The 13493-nt window shown below is 40.6% G+C and overlaps 2 protein-coding genes across 3 annotated transcripts in view; one reads left to right on the top strand and one right to left on the bottom strand.

Annotated features, from left to right (window-relative positions):
* INA (internexin neuronal intermediate filament protein alpha) overlaps window positions 1-13493 on the top strand; it is a 51388-nt gene that overhangs the window by 2895 nt on the left and 35000 nt on the right. Inside the window, 2 exon segments of the mRNA XM_032786098.2 lie at window positions 5439-5568; window positions 11578-11644. Coding sequence (XP_032641989.2) covers window positions 5439-5568; window positions 11578-11644 — 197 coding nt within the window.
* NT5C2 (5'-nucleotidase, cytosolic II) overlaps window positions 1-13493 on the bottom strand; it is a 96368-nt gene that overhangs the window by 76076 nt on the left and 6799 nt on the right. Inside the window, exon 1 of one of the 2 annotated variants that reach the window (XM_075072944.1) lies at window positions 5478-5498. The exons of the other annotated variant lie outside the window; for it this stretch is intronic. The gene's annotated coding sequence lies outside the window, so the exon portion shown is untranslated. Of the gene's footprint in view, window positions 1-5477; window positions 5499-13493 lie in introns of those variants that run through there. 2 annotated transcript variants of the gene reach the window in all.

Genomic DNA, 13493 nt, shown 5'->3' with positions numbered 1-13493 from the left:
GTCTCGTGGCACCTTATAGACTAACAGCATTCACCCACGAAAGCTTATGCTCCAATACATCTGTTAGTCTATAAGATGCCACGGGACTCTCTCTAGCCTTTTACAGATCTGGACTAACACGGCTACTTCTCTGATATTTAACACTCTAGCAATTTTGTGAAAGCCCACAATTTCCAAACATAAGCATAGAAGACTGTAAATGACCTAAACCTGAAGAAGAACTCAGTGTAGCTTGAAACCTTGTCTCTCTCACCAACAGAAGGTGGTCCAATAAAAGATACCACCTCACCCACCTTTCTCTAAACCAGAAAATTGTTATTTTGGTATTTTCCCTGCCTTGTGCCTTGAGTAAATTCCTCATTTTAAATCATTTTTCTCCTAGATGGCTGCCTCTTTGAGAGCATTTCTTAACTCTTTTGATGACAGCAAATAAGATCCTCTTCCTGGAACAATAATTATTTTCAAGGGATACAGTTAGCACAATCTCAACTCACGGCAATTAGTTAATGTTTTTAGATGGCTCTGAGTATGAAAAATGCAATATAACAGCTAAACAGTATTAACAGGCAAGAATTCTTGTTCACGCTAACTGGAGATGTGCATGAATTGAATTGAAAATATGCCCTGTAGTTTGCAAGTTATATTAAAAGATATGATTGGATTCATAATACTGCACCTGTGCCCCATTAATTGTACTGGCTTCACATCCATTTCTTGGTGTTATTTAAGATCTATAAAGACCTATATGGTTTGGGTCATGTCTGCCACAGGGCCTCTCTCTCTCTCCCTGTGCACCACTGCAATGGCTGAGATGTTTTTGCCAACAGTCTATAGGGAGCTGGTCAAACATTTCTCGGTCATGCATTTATGTTATACTTTGGTTCACAGACTATAGTCTCTAGTGGGTTATTTCTGGATAGGTGTGGTGGTAGAGGGAAAAGGCTGTTTACAGGGTCTATTATGGACAATGATTTAATTTCTGGCCAAATATCCTCTGTGTAGTGCACACAGGTGCTATGGTAATTGCTGCATAATTAACTATTAATTAAACAAACCAGTTTTTGTTAACTTGGATGTCTTTTCTAGACACAATGTATATTGACACTCTTATGCAAAATATTATTAATTATTTGTATCACTACAGTCATGAACTAATTAATACCCACTGTGCTAGGACTGTACAGACCCAGGAAAAAAGACAGATCCTCCCTCAAAGTGCTTACAATCTAAGTGTAAGAAAAGAGACAACAGATGGAAACAGCAACAGGGGAGTACAATGAAATGAGACAACTTTGATCAGCATGACAGGCAATGGTCTCAGCACACCAGCAGCATAATCCTTGTCAGGTTTTTTCATTCATCGTGGGAAAGGAGAGTTTTGAGGCGGGATTTGCAGGAAGATAATGAGGAAGCTTTGTAGATGTTTAAAAGGACCTCTTCCTAGGCTTGAGGAGCAACATGGGAGTTGCTTGTTTTAAAATGTAGCAGGCAGGAGATGATGGCTGGCTTCACTGACAGAGGCAGGAGTTGAGAGAGGGGTGGAGGAGAGGTTGTTGAAACATAAGCTTCTTGTCTTCACTTTTATGTGATAGAGGAGGAGCCGCCAGTGGATGGATGCAAAAAGAGGAGTGACATGGTCAAAGCTATAGGCTAAGAACATAAACCATTCAGAATGTATCTGGAAAGACTGAGTGGGGCAAGACTGTATTTATCAAAGCCAGAGAAAAGGGCACTGCAGTAATAGACACAAGATGATGAGAATGTGGACAACACTTTTAGCTGTGTGGATGGCTAGAAAAGGCCATATCTTAGAGAGGTTATGCAGAAAGAATCAGCAAGATCTAGAAATGGTCCTCGCTCTAGGTCCGCACATTCAGGCTGAGTAAAAGATGATAAATGGGTTACACCCCTGAGTGACAGGCAGAACAGTGGTGTTGACCACAGTGATCAAAAAAGGAAGGAAGAGGGAGAGCTTGTGGGAGGAAGATTAAAAGCTCTGTTTTAGCCATATTGAGTTTGAGCTGATGGCTAGATATCCACAAGGAGATATCAGAGACACCAGCTGAAATTTTACTTGGATCAGAATGAGAGGGGTCTGGAGTAGGGAGTTAGATCTGTGAGTTGTCAGCACAGAGTTGGTAGTTGAATTGGTGTTTGTGGGTGAGATTACCCGGAGATAAGGTGTACAGGGCAAAGAGAAGGGGATCAATGTCAGAGTTCTGTGGAATCCCTGCAGGAAGTTGGAGGGGAGATGAGGAGAAGCCATTATTAACATTTTTACCATCACATTTTATATTCTTCTGTCACCCAGAGAACTTAAGCAATTTGCATAGGGTCAAAGTGCAAAACGTGTCTCAGCTGGGATTAAAATTCAGGAGTTCCTTGTTCCTAAAGTGAGTGTTCAGTCCTCTAGATCCTGCAGCCTCATAGACTGCCATGGTTCTCTCCATCAGCACCAGCTATAGCATTTTTTATTGTTTAGATATACTGTTGGTAGTCCATCACTGACGATGACAATATTGTCACAGTTCTCGTCTATGGCTACACATAGGACTCCGAAGTCCGAACCCTGATGCACAGAGTCAGCCGCACTGAGGACACGAGAAGTCTGTATCTATGACGTTTGATGGTGCGGCTCTTTCACATGGCGCCTTTCACGTGAAGCCTGGAGATGATTTTGTCGATCCTGCTCAAAACTGTTACATGCTGATCTTTTCAGAGACCATCAGTGAGCCATTTGCTCAAGTTCTTTGGGATTGATTCCAGTCCACTGGCGACTGCTCTTCAGATTATCTTTGAAGCACTTATATGGATGACTCTTCTTTCTTTTGCCCCGACTCAGCTCCCCATGCAAGATCTGCTTTGGGAGACGGTGGTCTTCCATTCTGATGACATCTCCGATCCACCTAAGTTGTCTTCTCAGTAACATTTCCTCAATGCTGGTTGTGCTTGCTCTCTCAGGGACCTTAATATTGGTCACACATCCTGCCAGTGAATGCTCATTACTGAGCAGAAAGAGCACATGTGACATTGCTCGAGCAGTTTAATGTGATGTCTATAAAGAGTCCACATCTCTTTCCATACAGGAAAGATGTTAGAACCACTGCACTGTAGAGCTTCAATTTGGTGGAGAGACAAATTTTGTGTAGGTTAAGGAGTTTTGTTCAGAGTCAGACAAAGGCCTGGCTGGCTTTGCTAATTCTGGAGGAAATTTCCTTATCAAGGGAACTGTCACTCAAGATGGTGCTGCCCAAATATTTGAACTAATCCACATTTTTCAGCTGTGTGCCTTTGATGAAGATGGCTGGCACTGGGGCATTGCAATGAGGTGCTGGCTGGAACAAGACCTCTGTCTTCCTGAGACAATGGTGAGGCCAAAGAGCTGGGATGCTTCAGAAAATCTATCAATGATGACCTTCAGGTCATCATGATATAAAGTAATACAGGACCGGTGCTCCATACATCTGACCACCCAACTATGGTGCTTCTAACAGTACCACCGGCAAAGCCATTAAGAATAGAGGATCTGGTCACAGAAAAGGAGGAAGTCTTATGGAGACCCTACATGACTTATGAATAAGGCCCCATAAACACAGAGCCAGCCTTGCAACCATATGCAACCTTTAAAATGGCTATCACTGAACTCCAACCCGGGGAAAAGAAGAAAATTAGAGGTGAGCTGCCACCTATTGCTGAGCCAGACAAAAGTTGATACATCTGTACCAACACACACAATTATTTTTTCTAATTAATCTCTACAACACAAAGTGCTGTGAGGCTTGATTAATTAATGTCCATAATGTGTGTTGAGATCCTCACAGAGAAGGCACTATAAGCAGATTATTAATAACATCCATAGCTACCAGTTATAACAACATTCTGGCATATTTTTAATAAATGCTACTTGTGTTTCTTTTATGCTACCTTTGTGGAGATAATTAATTCTTCATAGCATCAAAGATATCAATTAAATCAAAGGGTTTATTATTAACCTAAGAGATTTTGATTTTTTTAATACTACATATGATGCATGGATAAAAACTAACATTCTTTGCTTGCTAATAATAATACAGTAATTCCTCACTTAACGTTGTAGTTATGTTCTTGAAAAATGTGAATTTAAGTGAAACGATGTTAAGCGAATCCAATTTCCCCATAAGAATTAATGTAAATAGGGGTGGTTAGGTTCCAGGGCAGCTTCCCCTACTCTGCAAGCATCAGGGGCGGGAGGCTAAACCCTCAGCCCGCCCACTCCACCCCTTCCCCCAAGCCCCCACCCTTGACCCGCCTCTTCTCTCCCCCAGCTCCTCTCCCTTTATTTTGCACTGCATCCTGGCTCCTCCCCCCTCCTTCCCCTCCCTTCTAAATGCCGCAAGCCAGCTGATTGCCATGTTCAGGAGGGAGGGAGGGAGGAGGTGCACAGAGTCTTCCCCGTTCCCTCCTGCCCAGGGCAATCTGCTGGCTTGCCACATTCTGGAGGCAGAGGAGAGAGGGGCAGCCTGCACGCTGAGTCCTTGCTCCTTCCCCCTCCCTCTTGCCTCCAAAACACCCCAAGCCAGCTGATTGCCGCCGGCAGGAGGCAGGGAAGGGAGGGGGGAAGCGCGCGCCAAGTCCTCGCTCCTCTCCCCTCCCCCCTGCCTGGGGTAATCAGCTGGCTTGCCGCGTTCGGGAGGCAGAGGAGGGAGGGGGAGCCTGCGCGCCAAGTCCTTGCTCCTCCCTCCTGCCTCCAAAATGCCGCAAGCCAGCTGATTGCCATGGGCAGGAGGCGGGGGGAGGAGGGAGAAGACGCTGAGCCGGACGGTCTGCTGATGGGTGGGAGGCGCTGTGGGGGAGCATGGGGAGGCCGCCAGCTGTGGAGAAGGCAGGCAGCCAAACAACGTAAGAGTGGAGCATTGCACAACTTTAAATGAGTATGTTCCCTAACTGATCAGCAACATAACGAAACAACGTTAAGCGGAGGAGTTACTGTATTTAGCATTTCTTTAGCAATGCCTAACCAAGGATATTTCATTAATTAAGGCTTCCAACAGTCATGTGGAGTAGGCATGTATTTTATCTCCATTCTACAGATATGGAAAATGAGGCAGAAAGACACAAAGTGATAAATGTGAGGTCACAGCATGACTCAATGCTTCCAGCCAGGAACAGAAATCAGATCTCCTGGCCCTGTGCCTAAACCACAAGACCACCCCTACTCCCTCAGATAGTTGTTACATCTTTGTCCATCTTGAAACAGGAGCCATGAGTCCTCTGATAAGTTAATTAACATATTTTCCAGTCTCCATGGAGCTTTTGCATCTCTATATCCTCTGCAGAACTGCCATACTCTAACATCAGTGCTGGCTTTATCATTCTCAGCTGACAAACTTATGCCTCTTACCCCCGGTGCACTGTTAATTTAACACTAATTTTCTGCTTTCTTTACTATGTGTGCACAGTACTGTCATACATCTAGAAACAAAGAACACATGTCATACTTGCAAGATGGGAGACTCCATCCTGGGAAGCAGTGACTCTGAGAAAGCCTTCATGACCTGCGAGGCCAAGTGTGACGCTGTGGCCAAAAGGGTAAATATGATCCTGAGCTGTATAAACAGAGGAATATAAATTACATTTCTTTTGTAATTGGCACTGGTGCAGCCACTACTGGAATACTGTGTCTAGTTCTCGTCTCCACAATTCAAGAAAAATGTTGATAAACCAGAGAGGGTTCAGAGAAAAAACACAAAAATGATTAAAGGATTGAAAAACATACCTCATAATGAAAAATGTAAGAAGCTCAATCTGTTTATCATAACAAAGAGAAGGTTAAGGGGTGACTTGATCACAATCCATACGTACCTACATGGGGAACAGAAATTTGACAACAGAGGGCTCTTCAGTCTACAAGACTGAATAATAAGATTATAATAAGATTCAATGGCTGAAAGCTGAAGCAAAACAAATTCAGACTAGAAATAGGGTGCAAATTTCTAATAATGAGGGTAATTAACCACTGGAACAACTTACCCCAGGTTGTGGTGGACCCTCCATCACTAGAATTTTGTTACTCAAGTCTGGATGTTTTTCTAAAGATATGCTTTACTTGAAATAGGAATAAAATAGGGAAGTGTTATGACCTGTGTTAATCAGGCTAATTGATCACAATGGTCCCTTCTAGCTTTCTAATCTATTAATAAAGGGAACTCTTGCTCTCTACAATGATACTAATTGACCACAAAACCAAGACAATGCTTTGAAGTTGTTAATACAATGTCGGTGTATGGACAAAAGGTTGCTTTTGGGAATCTCAAAGTGCACAAAAAGCTTCCATTCACTGTAAATGAATGGTTACAGTACAATACAAGACTTAGTCAGAGCGCTCAATACTGCACCTATTCTACTCACTCTATTAAGAGCTAATGCGATCCTGGGATGCATAAACAAGAGAACCCTGAGTAAGAGTAGAAACATTATTTTACCTCTCTATTAGGCCCCAGTGTGACCACTACTGGAATAAGGTGTCCAGTTCCAGTGTCCACAACTCAAGAAGGATGTTGATAAACTGGAGAGGGTTCAGAAAAGAGCCTCAAGAATTACTAAAGGATTAGAAAACATGTCTTACAGTGATAGACTCAAGGAGCTCAATCTATTTAGTGTAACAAAGAAAAGGTCAAGGGGTGACTTGATTACAGTTTATAAGAATCTATATAGGGAACAAATATTTGATAATAGGCTCTTCAGTCTAGCAGAGAAAGGTGTAACACAATCCAGTGAGTGTAAGTTGAAGATAAACAAATTCAGACTGGAAATCAGGTGTAAATTTTTAATGATGAGAGTAATTAACCAGTGGAACAATTTGCTAAGGGTTGCTGTGGATTCTCCATCACTGACTATTTTTAAAACATGACTATTTTTCCAAAATATATGCTCTAGGCAGGGTGGATAAAAATCAATGCTTTTTTTTTTTTAAGTCAAAAAAAATCAGATTTTTATTTAAATCAGATTTTTTTGATAAAATGCTTTTTGAAGAAAAAATTATCTAAAGTTTTAATTAAGATACATTATAGCTCAAAGATATCTCATCATGGAATAGGGATTATAAATTCTAATTCTATAGTATGAGACAATATATTCATGTAATGTCTAAGAAAAGTTTTGTAAATGAGTTCCAACAGTTCATGGATTAGGGATCCAATCTTATGGGGCTCCAGGGACTTCTGTATAGATCATTCAGGTTAATCTTTCTATCCACCCATTGGGACTCAGTGCTCAGTCTAGAAAATACCATCAGAGATGCTTAGTTTTGCAGTTCTCAAACTATGGATGTGTGTCTCCAGAGATAACATGTTTGTTAACAGCAAAAATATTTTTAAATAAATAATATATAGAGGTAAGAAATAACAGACCTCAACCCTACTGTCCCTCTGCAAATTTATGTACACAGAGTCAATCCTTTACCTCTCTCTAAAACTGCAAAGTTTCAAAAAGTTCAGTGAATAGAAGAGGGGGCGGAATAGATCTGGACAAGAAGAAGAAGTCTGGAGATAAATGTGAGAAGGGTGGGACAAGCAGCAGAAACATTCTTTCACTAGAAGGGAAAACCTATGATAGCAGCAGACCATAAGAGAGACCCAGTTGGCAATATTTTAATGAAGTTCCAGTGGGTAAGACAGGCGTGTGTGCAAAATGCAAACAGTGCAACAAAGAAATGCAAGGCCTGGTTGCCCAAATGAAACAACATCGTGAGACGTGTTCTTTCTCAGGAGGAAGCTGCGTTGAAGATGAGAAAGGAACATGTCTGAACATGCAAGACCTTCAAGTTGATAAAACTTTTTTAATTTCATACTTCTTTCTTAAGGACTGCCTATCTTCCTTCTGGACTATTCTTGAACTCTCATGTTTGAGCAAAAAATATAGTTGTTAGTCTATGGTACTATCATTTTAGATGCAGTTGTAAAAAAGGATCAGCTGAAATAGACAGATCTTCCTTTTACAATTTCACCTTTAAAGTAGTACTGCGTGTCAGTGAATGCAATGAGAAATACTAAATGAGCAGTGTGGTAATAATAATTAAATAACTGCATTGACTTATTTTGTTTAGGAGAATCCATCCTCAACATACAGGATTCTGAAGACTATCCACCTTCAAGATCACCATCACTTTCTACAGTTTCAGAGTTATCTGCCAATAATAGTGTTTCAGTCACATCATGTATGCCACATAGCAACAGTATATATCACGTGTAGCAACAAGAAGAAAAAATCTTCATCATCCAGAAACAACCACAGATAAGTTTGTGATAAGAACCAGGAGATTACAAAAACAGGTAATTGATGAAAAAATTGCCCGATTTGTTTATGCAACAAACTCTCCTTTCCGTATGATTGAGAACCCACACTTCATTAACATGGTTCAGTCATTAAGACCAGGATACAGTCCAGCCAACAGAGCTGATGTCGCAGGCAAATTACTGGATAAAGTGTATCAAAGAGAAATTGAGCAGCATGCAAAAGGTCTAGAGGGTAAAATTGTCAACCTGAGTCTCAATGAGCGGAGCAACGTCACAATGATCCTGTTGCATGTGCTTGTGTGGCAACAGAAGAAAGGAATGTCTTCCTTACAGAAACAATTAATACATCAGGAAATGCACACACAGCAGAATACTTACAAGTAAACTGTGAAAAAAAAATTCAAATGTCTAGTATGCAGCTTGCTCACAGACAATGCTGCAAGTATATCCAAGATGAGAAAAAATTATTTAGAAGAGCGAGAGTCCTCCGCTAATAACATATGGTTGTGGTGCTCATTTGATGCACCTCCTAGCCAAAGACTTCAGTGTTACAGAAATAAAGGCTAACGTTGCTGAAATTGCAAAATATTTCCATAACAACCACTTTGCAGCAGCTGCTCTGAAAAAAGTGGGAGGAACCAAGCTAACTCTCCCACAAGATATGTAATTGAACTCAGTAGTGGACTGATTTGAGCACTGTATCAAGACCTGGACTAATCTGATGACAATTTGTGAACAAAATCGTGAAAAAATAGATGGCACTGTCACAGTCAAAGTTCTCAACATTGGGCTTAAGAGAAATGTTGAACACATGCTGAGTACCCTGAAGCCTATTTCTGTAGCCTTGAACAAAATGCAGGGAAATGGCTATTTTATTGCAGACACTGTTGAAATTTGGAAGGAACTGAGTGAGATCTTGAAAAGAGAAATATGCATTGACAGAGTTAAATTATAAGCATTAAAAAAAAGCAAATGAGACAAGCACTATCCCCAGCTCATTTTCTTGCACATATTCTCAATACTCGGTACCAGGGTCACACCTTAACTGCTGAAGAAGAGGAGTTGGCTATGACATGGACATCCAGCAATCATCCCTCCATAATGCCAGCTATAATAAACTTCAGAGCTAATGGTGAACCAGTGAAGAAATATATGTTTGCTGATGATGTTTTAAAGAAAGTCACACCAGTGACTTAAGCATTTGGATTCAGAGACTGTTGAAAGTGATAATCTCACTTTTAACATTAGTAGCTTCTTCTGCCGGTGTAGAAAGAATATTTTCTTCCTGTGGACTAATCCATTCGAAACTGAGAAATCGTTTGGGACCCGAAAAAGTAGGAAAGCTTGTTTTTCTTTTCCAGATTACAAACAAACAGGAAAATGAAGGTGAAGATGACCAAGTTAGCTGTAGAAGCCAATATTTTAAGTTTCTCATGTTGACCAGGCAGACATAGTCGATTTAATTTTTGGTTTTTTGCTTTTAAATATTTCATTTAACTATTTTAGTTAAAAACAATTTTAACAAAAACAAAACTGATTTTAAAAAACTTGAATGTTTAACTAAATTCAAAAATTCATATGCTTGTTTCGTTAAAATATTGTATGTTTGCTATTGAAGAAAAAAATCCAGAATACTTAACATTGTTGTTTTATTTAAATAAAACAATTTAAATGTCTGTCTGGTGAGGTTGTCCTCCTAATACAGCATGGCAAGAATATCCTCCAAATATTAATGATTAACCAGTTGAACTGGAGATAGTTCATCTCCCAATGACTTCATAAATATCTGCTTCAATTACCTTTGGTGAATGAAATAACCAATCATTCATTTTCTGATATAGCTGTAAAACTAATCTGAAAAGTTTTCAAAATAAATCACTGATTAAAAACCTATAGTGTATACCTTCTAAAAATGAAACCTACATCTATTTCTGAGCTGTGAAGAATATGTATTAAGGTTATAACAACCAACAAGAATGCACTTTTATGTAGAAATCCATGATTAAATCGAGTCTTCCTGACTAGGAATTTAAATCAATTTGATTTAAATCAAATCCACCCTGGAGAATTCTCTCTTTACTATAGTTTCAACTAATCTGCCTGGTACTGAAGTTAGACTTATCAGCCTGTAACTCCGAGGATCACCTCAGGAGCCTTTTTTCAAAATGGGTGTTATATTAGCTATCCATCAGTCATCTGGTAAACAGGCTGAGTTTTACTTTTCTATGCTACAGGTTGTGTTATACAACAACTTTGTCCTGGAAAAAATACAGGACACCCACCTACACTTTCACATGGCTGCTCTTTGGTAATAAGCTCTATAACATGTACTATGCAAAGACATGTATATACAGTGGTCAGCATCCCAAGCTGATCAAATAATCCTGAGCTGCACTGCCAAGTTAATTTTGTATTTAAAATTATTTTTTTTCTGTTTGTATTTTACCTAAGAAATAGCAAGATGCCCACCTCTGGTCTTTCCTGGTTTTACCAGAAGACTTTATGGGAGTCTCGAAGGATGTATATATTGTGACTTCTCACATGTTAGTAAATGGCCCTGGGGCATTGAATTTTTGACAAAGACATCATCTGTCCAATGGAGAAAGGATGGACTTGTGGTTAAGGCACTCGCCTAGAATTCAAGAGACCTGGACTCAATAACCAACTTTGACACAGCTTCCTGTGTGATCCTGGGTAGGTCACTTAATCTCTTGTGCCAGAGATAATACTTCCCTACCTCACAGGGGTGTTGTGAAGATAAATCCATAAATAGTATAGTAACCAGATATGAAATGGGTGCCTGTGGATCTCTTTTTAGGGGGTACTATTATTTATACAGCAATAAGAGCACAACAGGCACTTAGCTTACCGTCAGTCTTCTGGGGTTCTCCTTTTTGCACGTATTTTTTATTGTAACTCTTCCCTCCACTCCACCCTCCCAAAAGCTCTGTATTAGATGGCCCCAGCCTTTCACCTGACAATGGCAGGAGCGAGCTGCATCCACCCTAAATTCAATACCACTCCTGGATTAGCCTTCGAGAACCTGAAATGCTCCCTTAGCCAAGGGAGTGAGCATGCTACCTCTGCAATACTCTCAACCTATCAAACTGCGGGTCTCAATACATGCCCCATAGATATAATCCACTTTTCTCATCCACCGTCTCCCCAAATGAAGGGTGACTGATTAAAATATCTATGTATCTTATTTATCATTCATTATATGCTAACAGTGAATTTAAACAAAATACATCTCCTGAACTGTGTTCAAGCCTTAATTGCTCAGTCCACTCTGGTAACCCTGCAGCACTTTACCTGTGATAAGAAAGCCACACTGACCTATCAGTTGAACAAACAGGAAGATGAGGAAACAGGTAAAGTGACATTCATATCTGTGTTTAACTGCAATTACAGCATTTTGTTTCTATAGATAAAGCGAGCACCATTAATTTATTTTATTTTCTGACCTGTTTTTTCAGTCAGTGGTGGGCTGGACCATCACATGATCTGCTCTGCCCCCTTTCCCTGGGAACTTCTGGGGCTGGTTCGCTGACTGAGTCAACCCAGAACAGACCAGCTAGACTCACCTGGGTTTAGGGATTATGATATATGCTAAACTTATCAGTTGAGTTTAAAAAATTGACGGCAAAACTGAGTTATTTTTGCTAGTAATTAATGGAGCTGGATGGATCAATTACCTCACTGCGATTGTTATGGATAGCACTTTCACAGCATGTCTTCACTTGAGGGTTCCATTTTTTTCCACCTCATTAAACCCTCTAGGAATGTTTTCACATATAAAGTGTTCCACAAATTACAAAGATGCCAGTGTGCAGAGCTACAAACATCTGGGCCAAAGCCAGCTAATTCAAGGGCCTGCTCTTTTTGCTTTCTTAAGCAAACAGTAAAAAATGAGACTATTTCACAGCATTCTGTAGGAGCGCCTAAGGAAAGCTACATCTTTCTTTTTCCTTTCCCACCCTACAATCTGCCTATTAAGTACACACTCAGTATAAGAAGTCTTTGTTTTGAAACATTCTGAGCATAACTGGGAGCTGTAAATATTATTCCTGTGGTTAGATAACTAAGTTACACCTGGACTGTGAAATGACTTCAGGACACAGCTGGACACAATGGAACACCCCATCCCCTTCTTTTTTTCCAAATGAATGTCTACTGGCAAAAGGCACCAGTTTGGTAGGCTGAAGTTATCTGTTTAGCCACAGAATGGGTAAAGCACAGGCAGTATTAGTGCAAGAATCCACACACTAGACCCAAGTCTGTCATGCTGGTTCTGGAAAGAACATCTTTAGGGCTCTTCAAAGCTTGTGCCTTTACATTCTACCTGATTCCCACCCCAAATTAGAGAAGCTGTGCTCAAACATTCACATGTTTGATTTAAAAACCGAAACAAAATGCCCAAATAGCAATATTACACCTACCAATATTTCACTACTGTAACCTTCATTCCCCCATATCTCTTCCTCCACCTTTGTTTATTCATATCTTTGCTGTGTTAAGTCTGATCTAGCTGGTAAGATCCACAAGCTAAGGACCTTTAATTTTAATGGCCTAGGTGCGCATCAGAAGCACCGTATAAACAAATATAGGGGAGAAAGGATTAATGGCCCATTTAGTCTTTGGTCTCTACCAAAAAGGGAAGTATTTCCTTACACAGTGCACAGTCAACCTGTGGAACTCCTTGTCAGAGAACGCTGTGAAGGCCAAACACTAATAGGGTTCAAAAACTCATGGAGGATAAGTCCATCAATGGCTATTAGCTAGCATGGGCAGGAATGGTGTCTCTAGCCTCTGTTTGCCAGAAGCTGGGAACGAGCGACAGGGGATGGCTCACTTGATGATTACCTGTTCTGCTCATTCCCTCAGGCACCTGGCACTGGCCACTGTTGGAAGACAGGATACTGGGCCAGATGGACCTTTGGTCTGACCCAGTACCGCCGTTCTTACGTTACGTATCAGCAATTGTGACTGAGTTTTGCAACAGATGTATCTATACAGAAGAAACTTGACTAAGGCCTGGTCTACACTACCCATTTAAACCGAATTTATCAGCATTAAACCGATTTAACCCTGCACCCGTCCACACAACGAGGCCCTTTATATCGATATAAAGGGTTCTTTAAACTGGTTTCTGTACTCCTCCCCGACGAGAGGAGTAGTGCTGAAATCGGTATTGCCGTGTCAGATTAGGGTTAGTGTGGC

Source organism: Chelonoidis abingdonii, chromosome 16 (assembly GCF_003597395.2).
Source record: "Chelonoidis abingdonii isolate Lonesome George chromosome 16, CheloAbing_2.0, whole genome shotgun sequence".
Taxonomy (NCBI): domain Eukaryota; kingdom Metazoa; phylum Chordata; order Testudines; family Testudinidae; genus Chelonoidis; species Chelonoidis abingdonii.
The sequence above is the reverse complement of the archived record's forward strand: the minus strand, read 5'-3'. Positions and strand labels throughout refer to the sequence as shown.